Source organism: Tachysurus fulvidraco, chromosome 3 (assembly GCF_022655615.1).
Source record: "Tachysurus fulvidraco isolate hzauxx_2018 chromosome 3, HZAU_PFXX_2.0, whole genome shotgun sequence".
In the NCBI taxonomy this organism is placed as follows: Eukaryota; Metazoa; Chordata; class Actinopteri; order Siluriformes; family Bagridae; genus Tachysurus; species Tachysurus fulvidraco.
Window position 1 is genome coordinate 2,260,321 of NC_062520.1, and position 17,500 is coordinate 2,277,820.

General features: G+C 39.9%; 1 protein-coding gene and 1 non-coding gene across 8 annotated transcripts in view; both read left to right on the forward strand.

Moving 5' to 3' along the window:
- The window catches only part of prtfdc1a (phosphoribosyl transferase domain containing 1a), a 14,256-nt gene extending 13,022 nt beyond the window's left edge, over nt 1–1,234 (forward strand). For all 7 annotated transcript variants that reach the window (XM_027157838.2, XM_027157836.2, XM_047811638.1 and 4 more), the window contains one exon: nt 994–1,234. In XM_027157838.2, the coding sequence (XP_027013639.1) occupies nt 994–1,041 (48 nt within the window). In that variant the 3' untranslated portion in view covers nt 1,042–1,234. The remainder of the gene's footprint in view (nt 1–993) is intronic.
- A 12,291-nt stretch (nt 1,235–13,525) lies between these two features.
- On the forward strand, nt 13,526–13,598 carry trnar-ccg. Its single transcript has one exon. It is a non-coding gene; the product is annotated as a tRNA-Arg (tRNA).
- Nucleotides 13,599–17,500: the final 3,902 nt, after the last annotated feature.

Genomic DNA, 17,500 nt, shown 5'->3' on the forward strand with positions numbered 1-17,500 from the left:
AGAAGATATCCGGGTGTTAGGCTCCTCCCCTGGTGCCTAGAAGGAGTGAAGTAGAATCCCAGTTTCCTTCCTTACCTACCAGATGTTCCTTAATGTTCTTATTCCAGAGTTTTCAGATGATCTCTAATTTTCTTCTGCTTTATTTTCCAAATGTTTCCCAGCGTCCTAGTTCCCAAAGCTTCTGTAGATTTCTTTTTCATGAACTTTCAGTATTTCCCTAGTTCCCTATCGAGAGTGCTGACGCTATGGGAAGCGTTCCCATAGCGTCAGCACTGATGCAGCGTCTCGCTCCCTTCTCAGAGAACCGGGTTACATACGTAACCTGGTGTAGTTTTCTTCCATCCTATTTTCCAGGTATTCCCTAGTTTTCTTGTCCTGTAGCTACCAGGAGGATGTTTTTTTAGTTTCCAGAGCTTCTTTAGGTTTCTTCTTCTTTAGCTTCCAGATGTTCCACAGTTTTCTTGTTCTGTAAATTCCAGACATCTCCTGTTTTTCTTGTTCTGTGGCTGCCAGGAATTCCTTAGATATTTTCCTTTCCTAGTTTCCGGGTGCTTTCTATTGTTCTTTCCAGATGTTTCTCAGTTTATTTTGTTTTGTTAATATTCCTTTGTTTTCTCCTTCCCTACCTTCCATGCATTACCCTAGCTTCTTCTTCTCTGGATTTCAGTAGTTCTATAGGATTCTCCTTCTTCTCCTTCTGCTTCCAAACATTCCCTGTTCCCTTTTCTTCTTCTTTAACCATCATGTGTTCCTTATTTTTTACTCTCCCCTTAGCATCCAAACATTCCCTTCTTCTGCCCCACCTCCCAAGAGTTCACTGGATTTCTTCATGCAGAATTTCATTCATGTGGAGCGTTCACTGTACACATCCTTGTGAATCATCTGTTACCATAGAAACAGCTGCATTAATATAAACCTGTGAATTGCTGCTTATAGAAAATGATCAGAACGTTTAGTGAACTGTATCTTCTTTGTCTCTTTCTCTCTCTGCAGCACATCTGTGTGATCAGTGAAACGGGGAAGCTGAAGTATAAATTGTGAGTTTCTTCTCGTCTCATGGCGCGAAAATTTCATTGTGGACGTTTGTGGAATTTTGTTTAAAAGGTCATTAACTCACTCACTCACTCACTCACTCATGCTCAGCCATTTTCTACCGCTTATCCGAACTTCTCGGGTCACGGGGAGCCTGTGCCTATCTCAGGCGTCATCGGGCATCGAGGCAGGATACACCCTGGACGGAGTGCCAACCCATCACAGGGCACACACACACTCTCATTCACTCACACACACACACTACGGACAATTTTCCAGAGATGCCAATCAACCTACCATGCATGTTTTTGGACCGGGGGAGGAAACCGGAGTACCCGGAGGAAACCCCCGAGGCACGGGGAGAACATGCAAACTCCACACACACAAGGCAGAGGTGGGAATCGAACCCCGACCCTGTAGGTGCGAGGCAAACGTGCTAACCACTAAGCCACCGTGCCCCCTAGGTCATTAACTGTTAACTAAAATTTTATTTGAGTTAAATTTAATAATGAAATGACTCACACTGGAACTCAGAGTTAAGAGGTATTCAGAGGTTATATGAGTTATTCATGCAGGGGGCGGAGTTTGTCTAAAACGGAGGCGTGTTTCAGTTTCGTATGATTCAGATCTTGGACTTGCGAGCTTTTGATGTAACTACATTAGGACAAAATTAAATATAGAAATGAACATTACATCAATTCTGACGTAACTTCTCTCACTCCAGCCCTGGATTCTGCATTTTTGTTGTTTTATAATGTTTTATAACGTGTCAGTTTTTTTTTCTGTGAAGCATTTGCTACACAATAAAACACAACGATGCAGCAAATAAAAAAACCCAGACGTCTAAACCTTCAAACATCCCTCTGTGATTCGTGTATATTCTTATCATTCTGGACCTCGTAGATGTCTGATTTATTGTTGTTATTGCTGCGAGTTCTATAAAAATGTATTGCCACAACACAAGGCTATGAGATAAAGAGATAAATACAGTCAGGGTTGATATGACCCTCAGGAACGTCTCTGAAAACATCTGGCTGTCTGCGTAAGCTCTGTGCAATAAGAAACAATCTGATTGCTTTCCTTGAAAGTACAGTAATGACGAGGGAACATAAGATATATCACTCTGTGTCGAGCCAGAATGACTAGCCGCATGTGTGCTAATACCAAGATGTTTGTGGAATATAAATGGGATAGACTTCAGGTCTGTGTGTGGTATTAGCTTAGCAGTTAAAGATCTGTCCTACTGACCAGAGTGTTGTAATGTCTATTTCCTTGCCTGCTGGGCTTCAGATTCTTGGCCTGATGCTTCTGAGCTTGGCCAGAGCTCATGTTTGGCAGAAAGCATTCCATGACTCAGCCTGGGTGTGAAAATTGCTAAACCATCAGAACTCACCATCTGTCACAGGCTTGGGTCTGGAGAATGCTGTAGGTACGCAGTCCAAGTCCAGATCCATCACTGAGGCTGCTTTCACAAATAGGAGAACTGAACTGAACTACATGCAGAAATAACCTGGAGATAAGAGTCAGTGCTGCAGTTACTAGCTTTCAGATAATTAAATGCTAAAATGCTTATTCCTTAATTTGTTAGGATTTTTCATTCATTCATTCATTCATTTTCTACCGCTTATCCGAACTTCTCGGGTCACGGGGAGCATGTGCCTATCTCAGGCGTCATCGGGCATCGAGGCAGGATACACCCTGGACGGAGTGCCAACCCATCACAGGGCACACACACACTCTCATTCACTCACTCACACACTCACACACTACGGACAATTTTCCAGAGATGCCAATCAACCTACCATGCATGTCTTTGGACCGGGGGAGGAAACCGGAGTACCCGGAGGAAACCCCCGAGGCACGGGGAGAACATGCAAACTCCACACACACAAGGCGGAGGCAGGAATCGAACCCCCAACCCTGGAGGTGTGAGGCGAACGTGCTAATCGCTAAGCCACCGTGTCCTCCTTTGTTAGGATTTTTTGAATGTTAAAATATATTGCATGAAGAAAGACAATAGAACAGAATATAATAGTTGTAATTTGGACATATTTGTAATAGATGGCTTTTTCTTTCTAACTGTTTACAAATGTAAAGAATTAATTAAATGGAACAAACCGAATCAGTGGTAGTGTCAGGTCAGAGTCAGGAGACAGACTCGAAGGAAACAGTTTGATACAGTTTGATGAAATTATGCTTCTATGTACATGTAGATATAAAGAATAGAATTTAATACCAAGGACAAAGCAGTGTGCAGGTCCAACAACAATAGGAGGATAGTGATCGTTTGCTGGGAACAACTGTGGCTAGTGATTCACCATTGGCAACGTTAGGGATTAGTCATTAAGCTTCAATTCAATTCAGTTCGTTTGTGTTGTGCTTTTAATTTGTATTGTCAAAAAAAGTACAGAAACAGAAAAAAACAATTAGACTAATAATACAAATAAAAATAAATAAATAAATAAATAAATACATTTAAAGTTTAACATGAATTTAAAAAATGTAATTATAAATTTAAATTTAAAATACTATATATCTCTAACATCTATCGCTGGATCAACTGCGGTGAGTGACTAGCCGTGAGGAACTATTGCTATTAGTGATTGGCTTTTAGCATCAGTGGTGATTAGTGATCGGTCACTGTGATTGGATTATTTTTGATGTAAGTTTTAATGTATGTTTACAATAAATATGTTTGCTTTCTGGAGGTCATTTTAAATGTGAATCACTTGTCAGGATGTTTGATGAACTCCCATGTGGAATGTTTGGTATATTATAAACCACAGGCACTGGCTGAAAGCCAAACTGATAACAACACACATCACTTACACATATATCACTAAAAACACACACATCGCTCTCATACAGAACGTTAAAACACACAAAGCTAACATACAAAACGATAAAACAAACATCACTCTCATACAGAATGCTAAAACAAACATCACTCTCATACAGAATACTAAAACACACATCGCTAACATACAGAATACTAAAACACACATCGCTAACATACAGAATACTAAAACAAACATCGCTAACATACAGAACACTAAAACAAACATCGCTAACATACAGAACACTAAAACACACAAAGCTAACATACATAACACTAAAACACACAAAGCTAACATACATAACACTAAAACACACAAAGCTAACATACAGAATACTAAAACACACAAAGCTAACATACAGAACACTAAAACACACAAAGCTAACATACATAACACTAAAACACACAAAGCTAACATACAGAATACTAAAACACACAAAGCTAACATACATAACACTAAAACACACAAAGCTAACATACAGAATACTAAAACACACATCGCTAACATACAGAATACTAAAACACACAAAGCTAACATACAGAACACTAAAACACACAAAGCTAACATACATAACACTAAAACACACAAAGCTAACATACAGAACACTAAAACACACAAAGCTAACATACAGAACACTAAAACACACAAAGCTAACATACAGAACACTAAAACACACAAAGCTAACATACAGAACACTAAAACACACATCGCTAACATACAGAATACTAAAACACACAAAGCTAACATACAGAACACTAAAACACACAAAGCTAACATACATAACACTAAAACACACAAAGCTAACATACAGAATACTAAAACACACAAAGCTAACATACAGAATACTAAAACACACATCGCTAATATACAGAATACTAAAACACACAAAGCTAACATACAGAACACTAAAACACACAAAGCTAACATACAGAAAGCTAAAACACACAAAGCTAGCATACAGAATACTAAAACACACAAAGCTAACATACAGAACACTAAAACACACATCGCTAATATACAGAATACTAAAACACACAAAGCTAACATACAGAATACTAAAACACACAAAGCTAACATACAGAATACTAAAACACACAAAGCTAACATACAGAACACTAAAACACACATCGCTAACATACAGAACACTAAAACACACAAAGCTAACATACAGAATACTAAAACACACATCGCTAACATACAGAATACTAAAACACACAAAGCTAACATACAGAATACTAAAACACACAAAGCTAACATACAGAACACTAAAACACACATCGCTAACATACAGAACACTAAAACACACAAAGCTAACATACAGAACACTAAAACACACAAAGCTAACATACAGAATACTAAAACACACAAAGCTAACATACAGAACACTAAAACACACAAAGCTAACATACAGAAAGCTAAAACACACAAAGCTAACATACAGAACACTAAAACACACATCGCTAATATACAGAATACTAAAACACACAAAGCTAACATACAGAATACTAAAACACACAAAGCTAACATACAGAATACTAAAACACACATCGCTAACATACAGAACACTAAAACACACAAAGCTAACATACAGAATACTAAAACACACATCGCTAACATACAGAATACTAAAACACACATCGCTAACATACAGAACACTAAAACACACAAAGCTAACATACAGAATACTAAAACACACAAAGCTAACATACAGAATACTAAAACACACAAAGCTAACATACAGAATACTAAAACACACAAAGCTAACATACAGAACACTAAAACACACAAAGCTAACATACAGAATACTAAAACACACATCGCTAACATACAGAATACTAAAACACACATCGCTAACATACAGAACACTAAAACACACAAAGCTAACATACAGAACACTAAAACACACAAAGCTAACATACAGAACACTAAAACACACATCGCTAACATACAGAACACTAAAACACACATCGCTAACATACAGAATACTAAAACACACATCGCTAACATACAGAACACTAAAACACACATCGCTAACATACAGAACACTAAAACACACAAAGCTAACATACAGAATACTAAAACACACATCGCTAACATACAGAACACTAAAACACACATCGCTAACATACAGAACACTAAAACACACATCGCTAACATACAGAACACTAAAACACACAAAGCTAACATACAGAACACTAAAACACACAAAGCTAACATACAGAACACTAAAACACACATCGCTAACATACAGAACACTAAAACACACAAAGCTAACATACAGAATACTAAAACACACATCGCTAACATACAGAATACTAAAACACACATCGCTAACATACAGAACACTAAAACACACAAAGCTAACATACAGAATACTAAAACACACAAAGCTAACATACAGAACACTAAAACACACAAAGCTAACATACAGAACACTAAAACACACATCGCTAACATACAGAACACTAAAACACACAAAGCTAACATACAGAACACTAAAACACACAAAGCTAACATACAGAATACTAAAACACACATCGCTAACATACAGAATACTAAAACACACATCGCTAACATACAGAACACTAAAACACACATCGCTAACATACAGAACACTAAAACACACAAAGCTAACATACAGAACACTAAAACACACAAAGCTAACATACAGAATACTAAAACACACATCGCTAACATACAGAATACTAAAACACACATCGCTAACATACAGAACACTAAAACACACAAAGCTAACATACAGAATACTAAAACACACATCGCTAACATACAGAATACTAAAACACACATCGCTAACATACAGAACACTAAAACACACAAAGCTAACATACAGAACACTAAAACACACAAAGCTAACATACAGAATACTAAAACACACATCGCTAACATACAGAATACTAAAACACACAAAGCTAACATACAGAATACTAAAACACACATCGCTAACATACAGAATACTAAAACACACAAAGCTAACATACAGAACACTAAAACACACATCGCTAACATACAGAACACTAAAACACACAAAGCTAACATACAGAACACTAAAACACACAAAGCTAACATACAGAACACTAAAACACACATCGCTAACATACAGAACACTAAAACACACAAAGCTAACATACAGAACACTAAAACACACATCGCTAACATACAGAACACTAAAACACACAAAGCTAACATACAGAACACTAAAACACACAAAGCTAACATACAGAACACTAAAACACACATCGCTAACATACAGAATACTAAAACACACATCGCTAACATACAGAACACTAAAACACACAAAGCTAACATACAGAAAGCTAAAACACACAAAGCTAACATACAGAACACTAAAACACACGTTGCTACAACACACGCCGCTAGCATACAGAACACAAAAACACACCTTGCTACAACACACGTCGCTAGCATACAGAACGTTAAAACACACGTCGCTACAACACACGCCACTACAACACACGTCGCTAGCATACAGAAAGCTAAAAGTTCTCCACACCACCCCACTGCTGCGATCCCTCCACTGGCTTCTGGTAGCTTATGAACACATCAGATTTAAACACTGATGCTGGCCTACAAAGCCAAAAATGGACCATCTCCCTCTTACCCCAAAGCCCTCATCACTCCTCACACTGCACCTCACACCCTCAGATCTACCAGCACTGCCCCACTGGTCCCACCATCTCTCAGGGTAAGAGGCAAGTTTACTACAAGACTCTTCTCTGTTCTGGCACCAAGGTGGTGGGATGAACTTCCCCTAGAGGTCCGGACAGCTGAGTCACTGGATATTTTCAAGCGGCGATTGAAGACCTACTTATTCAGGAAACACTTCAGCTAGCACTTCTTTCCTTATCTTTTGCATTTCTATAAAATAAAATAAAAAAAAACTTTGGAATTTTTTCATTGTAACTTGAACAAATGTTTTAAACTCATGGTATCTTAAGTCTGTAACCTAGTGAGCAGCATTAATGTTGTTAATAACATTATTATATACATTATTAGTGAGTTACAGTAACCAGACCCACACCCACACACACATACACACACACACACACACACACACACACACACGGTCAGATCCTGGTGGTCAGTGAAGTGGGGGAGGGAGAAGGACCTTGGATTCCTGGAATTTCACCAGTCTGTCCATAGGAACTCGTCCTTGCCCTTCACATTGCACTTGTCTTGCTTTCATCCACTTTTAGCATCAAACTTATTCAAAACTTTTATCTTCTTCCTTATAAAGAAGAACACACCGTGTTCAGAAGGGTGACTGTGGGCGTTGTAATAAACTCAACCCCAATGCAGTGTGTGATGAACTACAATATTTACAGAAGTGTAATCTATCATTCTTCTATATTAATTTACTGGTGATTTATTTCCAGGAAAAAAACTGAAATACTGAAGTGTTTGGAATACTGGGGTGTTTGGAATATCGAAGTGTTTGGGATATTAGAGTGTTTGGAATACTGGAGTGTTTGGAATATCGGAGTGTTTGGAATACCGGAGTGTTTGGAATACCGTAGTGTTTGGAATACTGATGTGTTTGGAATACCGAAGTGTTTGAAATACTGGTGTGTGTGTGGAATACTGGTGTGTTTGGTATACTGGAGGGTTTGGAATACTGCCGTGTTTGGAATACTGGCGTGTTTGGAATACTGGCGTGTTTGGAATACTGAAGTGTTCGGAATACTGGTGTGTGTGGAATACCGGAGTGTTTGGAATACTGAAGTGTTTGGAATACCGAAGTGTTAGGAATACCGAAGTGTTAGGAATACCGGAGTGTTTGGAATACTGGAGTGTTTGGAATACTGAAGTGTTTGGAGTAATGAAGTGTTTGGAATACCGGAGTGTTAGGAATACCGGAGTGTTTGGAATACTGAAGTGTTCGGAATATTGGTGTGTGTGGAATACTGGAGTGTTTGGAATACCGGAGTGTTAGGAATACTGGAGTGTTTGGAATACTGGGGTTTAGGGAACACTGAAGGGAACACTACACAATGATTCTGTTCTTGTAGAAAATCCTGGCCACTGTGAAAAGCACTAATCTCCCACATTGCGAAAGGAAACACACAATACCACACTCAAACGCACACAATAATCATATAACATCACTTAATGCAGCCTTCACACACACACACACACACACACACACACACACACACACACACACACACACACACACACACACACACACCAGCTCCCTCTCCCAGACCTGTATCCACTTCCCACTGCTACACATTACACGTCAGTGTGGACAGAGAAGGTGTTCTGTATGTGAGGCCGCAGGAAACAGAGGTCCCTCACATCCACACAGCAGATCTGATGTATAGACAGGGATTAGTGCCAGGGGAAAGCCTGCTCTCGTCACAGGGATAAAGGTGTACTTTAAAGGAATGACAAAGACGTCCTTTGTGGACAAGGCTCAAGCTCCGTGTCCTTTATCGGACCTCAGCACTTAGGAGCAGTTAACTTTCCTCTCTGATAAACCCAGTGCTCTGCCTTTGTGTGCTGGAAGCGGCCGGGACCGGCTCGGGAAAACGTTCTCATGCACGGCCCTTATGGCGCACTATTAAGAGAGAGAGAAAAAAAGTGGGAGAGAGTCTGTTACAGATACACTAAACACACAAAGCTAACAAAAAGTGTATTGTAGCTGTGAGCTTCTGTGCTTGTGAACTCGGCATAACACCACTGAAATGTGGTCCGGGGGGTCCGGGGCCCGGGGTCTGAGCTTCACTCTCTATTACTCTGTAATACAGCTTTCTGTATCTTCTTGTACAGTTTTTGTTAAAATGATATGGATTCATCACATATTCCTCTGAAGCTGAAGCCTACACAGCTATCAGGGAGATGGATGGGAAGATTTTGGGAAGGAAGCAGCTGATTATCACTCTGTCTAAAACAAAACAGGAACTAGCAGAGCAGAAGATCAGGAATGGATGGAAAAGAAGGATGAGTTAAAGCGAAGACTCAAAGACGGTCTGTTCATTGCTATAAGGAGCCCTAATAAAAATGTGTAAAAACTTCCAAATGTTGCACAAATGGTCTGAGTTTTTAATCACAGTAAATAAATGTCGGTGTAAACGACTCACACAGCAGCAGTAAAAGTGCTGTAATATAATCAGCTCTAAAAGTCCAGCACAATAAAACAGAATTAGTGAATGAATAACTACGGGCTAACCGGTGTTGTAATGTACAGAAGTACAAATACTTTGTTACCGTACTTAAGTAAAATGTCACGTATCTGTACTTTACTTCGCTATTTAAATTTATGTCACTTTTCACTTTTACTCCACTACATGTCCTAGATAAAATGTACACTTTTACTCCGTTATATTTACACTAAGCGTCTTCGTTACTCGTTACTACAAAATAAAATCAGAAGAAATGTGTGCGACTGTAATAAGGGAGGTTTGGCGAATCACTGCACGCTGTACGGAGAAGCACAGGTACGCGCAGCGTGCACGCGCAGTCAGAGCTGGTGGCGTTTATCTATAACGTTAATCGGCTGAAAGCCGCAAAGACGGCAACCAAAAGCAGTGAAATGTCACTATTCTTATTACCAGAGTTGTAGCACAAACAACATATTAATGCAAACAATCCATACAATACTAAATAAAAATACCATTTATTGATTCGGTCTTTGTCTTGTGAATATTAGTTTATTAATGACGTCATTCATCAGACACACTGTTTGTAGAGAACACACACATACATGAACTGATCTGATTCGAGACTGACATCATTACATCATGCATAAAATTTTGGTGTCCACTTTTACCATTTAATAATAGCATAACTTTTGGCTTACTATGTAGTCATATAATATATAATATAAAACTCTTCTTGTTTTAAATTCTCACTGAGGGCTAAAACCCCTAAAGATGAAACCCTAGAACCGCCCCTGCTCTTATACCTACTGAAAATCACTGAAATTTTACTTTTTACTTTTACTTCAAATACTTAAGTACATTAAATATCAGAAAAGTACTTTTGATACTTAAGTACAGTAAATATCAGATACTTTAAGACTTTTACTTGAGTAATATTCTAAAAGGTGACTTTCATTTCTACCGAAGTCTTTTTCTAGTACGATACTTGTACTTTTACTCGAGTGTCGCTGTCTAGTACTTTATACAACACTGGTACTAACTGATGGACAGTATTTACCATAAATACAGATCATGTTTGTAACAGTAAACTGATCAGAGACTCAAACAGTAGAACATAATTTTGTTTCTTGGTGTGCAGTAAGTTTTAATAAACAGTAAGTTTTAATAAACAGTAAGTTTAATATGTTTAAGAAGTTCACGTCTGCCGCATCACATGTCACCCATTTGACTCGTATCACTCATCACCTCGGATTACTTTTTGAACTTGCCGAGTTCCTGTGCACGTTCTCCACAGTGCTTGTATGAGTTTCCTCCAAGTTCTCTGGTTCAAAAACATGGCAGGAGGCAGAGCAGCTACACACACTAAAGTGACCCTACATTTACAGCATTAAACAGACAGTCTTACATTTTTTTTGCAGTTTATACCTGAGGGTTAAGGGCCTTGCACAGGGGCCCTGCAGTGTCAACTCGGTGGACCTGGGACGCGAACCAGTGACTTGCCGAGCAGCAGCGTCACATGCTCGTATCCACTCGCCTCCAATAATACTGGCACCTTAGCATACTGGCCTTTGGGAGTACTCGCTCCAACAAGCCAACATCAAAGTTTGTCACAATGAACTTTACAAATCTAGTTTGTATCGTGTCTTTTCTCTCATTATATATTATGACTTTTTTCTTATTATATTATGATTAAATTATTACTTTTTTTGTATTTTGTATTTTTTTTCCCTGAAACTCCGCCCACTGAAACAAGAACAGACACTCAGACGGTTTAGGTACAGAGCGTTAGCTCGAGCTGTACAGCATCGGATATCACAGATTTACTCATTGTCTTTACTAAACGAGAACAGCTGCTGTTTCACACACACACACACACACACACACACACACACACACACACACACACACACACACACACACACACTCACACACACATACACACTCACACACACCTTTTGTTCACACCTTTTGTTCACTTTGTCCCTCACCATTAGCTGATCTCTCTTGCCTCTGCCACACCCCTCTTGTCATCCCCCCACCATAACCCCACCCCTCCCCCTTGATGTCTCTCAAACTGTTTTTGATTATATTTCTTGAATTTTCTTTCTTGAATGTTTACTTCATTGTTTTCCACGTGCTCTATAAATGAAGTTTATTTTCATTCATTGGTTTTATTATCGAATACTAAAGCAGAAATAATAATTAATTCAGCATTTCAAATAAATAATTCTATTAAAGAATGTACATAGCATAATAATATTTGTATCTATGAATTAAACACCAACACACATAAATCTAATCTATCATGATTAACTCAGATTAAATTGGCAGATCAATGTTTGTTTCTTTGTTTGTTCGTTTGTTCGTTTGTTTGCGTTTCTTAAGGAAACAGAAGGCCAGATTACATCATTAGAAATGGCCAATCATGTTGCAGTATGCAAATTCAGCCCACTCGGGGCCTACTGAGGGTTTCTCAGTGAAAGGAGACTGATTATAAAAGTGGGTGTGTCCAATCGGATACTAATTAGCATATTAATATTAATATATATATATATATTTTTTTTTTTTAAATTAAAGGTAAAAATCTTTGTTTTCTTTTTTGGTTTTTTTTGCTTGAAGTGTCCTGTGTGCTGGATGTGATGTGGTCCTGAGCTTTAATATGACTTATTATGAGCAGATTGATGTGCCAGTGATGTTGGTGTATTAAACGTGTGTGCGCTCAGATAAGAGCTTAAATCTGCTATTGTTTCCGTGGAGACTCTCAGACAATAGACGAGTGAAAGCCCCCTCTCTGAGGCTCACAGCTTTCTCTTTTTTTCTACACGTGGGGTCAGTGGAGTCGCTCTCATTGTCCCAGCTGCATTGTGGCAGCGAGAGACAGCCGAGCTCCACACACTGAGCCTCTTTATTCTCATCCCCACGAGCGGCAAACTCTCTTCTTCACGCATTCTTCAGCTCCGGGTTCTGTGTGGGAGAAACACCGAGACATGTGGAGGTTCATCAAGCACAGCCTTTAACACCACCTTCTCCGTTCCTATCGCTCAGAATCGGTTTATTAATTTGTTTACTAAACCCTTCGTGATCACAGGACACGGGACGTCTTTTAGTATTAAGGTTTTTCGAACGATCAAGCTTTAGAAAAAAACACAGGAAAAGATCCAGAGATAAAAAAAATAAAAAAATAAATTTTCACTGTAAATACAATTAATTAAATAGAAAGTAAAAATGCAATAAAATCAAAAAATTTTTCCATTTGTTTCAGTATCGGATTCCATCTGAATTCTATGGTAACGAATCAAAAACAGAATAAATAATCTGACGTTTTCTGTAAAGAGATTATTGTTTATTTCAGCCAGTAAGAAAGGAGTCTCCAGGGAATGAGTGTTTGCTGCTGCTAGAATGTCAGTGAGACGTTTCATGGACGTCCAAGACAGGATTGAATGTGACTGGACAGAAGGTATGACGTCGTTGTTGAATTGGAGTGTAATGATACACACAGGGAAGCACACATGTGGCCCAGTGGCCTAATGGATAAGGCATCAGCCTCCGGAGCTGGGGATTGTGGGTTCGAGTCCCACCTGGGTCACTAATATTAAATTGATCTCTAGTATATAAAGCTTCTGGCTGGAGAACACTCCACAATGATCTGAGCAAATGCTTAACTAAACATCATGTAAAAATCTATCCTTCAGAGATCTTGTGTTTCAGTAAACAGCTGAAGGAGCTTCTCACAAATCTTTACTTGTTCCTCGAAGAATCTAAAAACCACATGATGAGGGATCTCTGTGGTAGAGAAAGATAATCTCCACGTTTATTTACATTTACAGCATGTGACAGACCCCTTATCCAGTGCGACGTACATAAGTGCTTAAATCTCTAACATTGAATACATTAATGCTGGTTATATATATATATATATATATATATATATATATATATATATATATATATATATATATATATATATATATATAAATGCAAAAGATAAGGAAAGAAGTGCTAGTTGAAGTGTTTCCTGAATAAGTAGGTCTTCAACCGCCGCTTGAAAATAGCCAGTGACTCAGCTGTCCGGACCTCTAGGGGAAGTTCATTCCACCACCTTGGTGCAGAACAGAGAAGAGTCTTGTAGTATACTTGCCTCTTACCCTGAGAGATGGTGGAACCAGTCGAGCAGTGCTGGTAGATCGGAGGTTGCGGGGTGCAGTGCGAGGAATGATGAGGGCTTTGAGGTAAGAGGGAGCTGGTCCATTTTTGGCTTTGTAGGCCAGCATGTGTTTTGAATTGGATGCGTGCAGCTACCGGAAGCCAGTGGAGGGATCGCAGCAGCGGGGTGGTATGCGAGAACTTTGGCAGGTTGAAAACAAGCCGGGCAGCTGCATTTTGGATCATTTGCAGAGGACGGATTGCGTTCATAGGTAGACCTGCCAGCAGTGCATTGCAGTAATCCAGTCTAGAAATGACAAGAGACTGAACAAGTACCTGAGCAGTCTGTGTGGGGAAAATGGCCGAATCCTTCTAATGTTGTAGAGAAGAAACCGACATGAGTGAGTCACATTAGCAACATGAGAGGAAAAGGACAGTTGATTGTCCATGGTTACCCCAAGGTTGTGAGCTGTGGCTGAAGGGGAGATCAGATCGTTGTGCAAGGATATAGTAAGATCATGATCTGGGGATGAATCACCTGGGATGAACAGCAGTTCAGTTTTGCTAGGATTGAGCTTTAACTGATGAGCAGTCATCCATGATGAAATTTCTGCCAGACATGCTGAGATCCGGTCAGAAGCTGTGGCATCTGAGGGTGGGAAAGAGAAGATAAGTTGCGTATCATCAGCATAGCAGTGGTAAGAGAACCCATGTGATGAAATAACTTCACCAAGAGAGTGAGTATACAGGGAGAAAAGAAGAGGACCAAGTACTGAGCCCTGTGGGACACCAGTGGAGAGTCTGCGTGGAGCAGATGTCACTCCCCTCCATGTTACCTGATATGAGAGTCCTTCCAGGTAGGAAGCGAACCATTCCTAAGCTGATCCGCAAATCCCAAGACTCTTGAGGGTGGATAAGAGAGTCATGTGGTTGACCGTATCAAACGCTGCTGAAAGGTCAAGGAGGATACGAGGAATCCAGAGCAGGTTTCTTTAGGATGGGAATAACCGTTGCTCTCTTGAAAGTAGTTGGTACTTGACCAGATGTTATGGATCTATTGACGATAGTGGAAATGAAGGGCAGAAGGTCTTGCAAGATGGTCTGGAGCATAGTGGTAGGGAGCGGATCCAATGGGCAGGTGGTAGGATTGCAGGACTGGATGAGTTGTAAAATCTCTTCTGCTGCCACAGTTGAGAAATGTGACAACGAAGGTGTAGGGGAATCCATACTCTGAGATGTAAGTGCAGTCGGGGCTGAAGTGAAGGTCCGGCAGATTTCCTCAATCTTCTCCTGGTAGGAAGAAGCAAAGTCTTCTGCAGTCAGGGAGGATGTAGAAGGTTTAGCCGGGGGGTTGAGCAGAGAAGAGATAATGTTGTGGAATTTCTGAGGGTCATGTAAGGAAGCTTCAAGCTTTAACTTGTATAGGTAGAGTGATGGTGAAGGATACCAGGTGATGATCAGAGACGTGGAGTGGGGTAGCAGTCACGTCTGTAGCTGGAGAAGGACGGGTGAAAACCAGGTCCAGGACATTGCCTCCTTTGTGTGTGGGGATGTAGCTGTTGAGTGTGAGGGTGAATGAGTCGAGAAGAGACAGGAGGGAAGAAGAATGTAGCTTGTCAGAGGGGAGGTTGAAGTCACCAAGCACTGTCAGGGGGGAGCTATCGGAAGGGAAAGCACTAAGCAGTGAGTCATTTCTTCCAGGAAGTCTCAGGGACCAGGAGGGCGGTAGACAACAATGATAAAAAGGTTGATTGACCATTTCTTTGACAACAATAAACCTGTACCACCACCTTTGCCTGTTTCTCGTGGTGAGTGAGAGAAAGCATAGGCAGAGGATACAGCAGCTGGTGTAGCAGTGTTCTGTGGGGATATCCAGGTCTCTGTTAGCGCAAGGAAATCAAAGGAGTAATGGGAAGTTAAAGCAGAGATAAAATCAGCTTTCTTTACAGCAGACTGACAATTCCAGAGCCCACCTACCACCACTGTTTGAGACTCACACAACAGAGGAGGGTAGATGAGGTTAATGAGATTGTGACCTCTGCTCTGTGGATGAGAGCATCTACGAGAGTAGGCCTTGAGTACAGAGATGGGTTTAAGGCACATATTAGTAGTCAAACAAGTGAGAATTAAGGTATGGTAGAATATATCAAACAGTACTAGACACTAATGTTAGAGTAATGTTAATGTTAATGTTTATCAGCTCTACTGACCCTGATAACAGGACGCTAGACTCCAACATCTCTATCTAAGCCTCAATGTTGTATTGGCCAGCATGAGCGAGTTAATGAAGCAGACTTCGGGTTCTTCTGCACACTATAACCTGCAAATTAGCTTCTGTCTTCTCCTGTCATATACATGCTCATAGTACTGAGAGAACAGTATAGAAATATTGTAGAGGAAAGAAAAGCTTCGTATTAAGTTGCAGGGATCACTGGAGCCTCCAGAAAGTGTTGGTAGTTTGATAGTCACTTAGATTCAACTGCTAATCTGCTAATAAAAGCCAAAAGAGTAACATGAACATGGTTTTATCACATTCATTCATTCATGTTCTACCGCTTATCCGAACTTCTCGGGTCACGGGGAGCCTGTGCCTATCTCAGGCGGCATCGAGGCAGGATACACCCTGGATGGAGTGCCAACCCATCGCAGGGCACACACACACACTCTCATTCACTCACACACTCACACACTACGGACAATTTTCCAGAGATTCCAATGAACCTACCATGCATGTCTTTGGACCGGGGGAGGAAACCGGAGTACCCGGAGGAAACCCCCGAGGCACGGGGAGAACATGAAAACTCCACACACACAAGGCGGAGGCGGGAAATGAACCCCCAACCCTGGAGGTGTGAGGCGAACGTACTAACCATTAAGACACCTGGTTTTAACACAGATTATGAAATTCTGGTTTTTTTTATTTGTGATTAAATGAGTTAGAGGAAGAGATGAAGAGAATAATATGGTGGAGCATCTGGTCAGAGTGCTCATGCTGACAGCTAATATTTCTCTCTAATCTGCACCACATCAGTTTATTGATTCACTCGGAATAATATTAATTAAATAATATTAATATTCAGTTACAGTGTGTGTTTCTGTTTATGTGACAAACAAACAAACAACTAAACAATAAATAAATAAAAAACAAACAATTAAAGATTTTTATTTATCAGGTTTAAATTTCTCATCTCTAAATACAAACAAAATGCACCGGAGAATTTTATGAAATGGTCTGTGACAGACAGACAGACAGACAGACAGACAGACAGACAGACAGACAGACAGATAGATAGATAGATAGATAGATAGATAGATAGATAGATAGATAGATAGATAGATAGATAG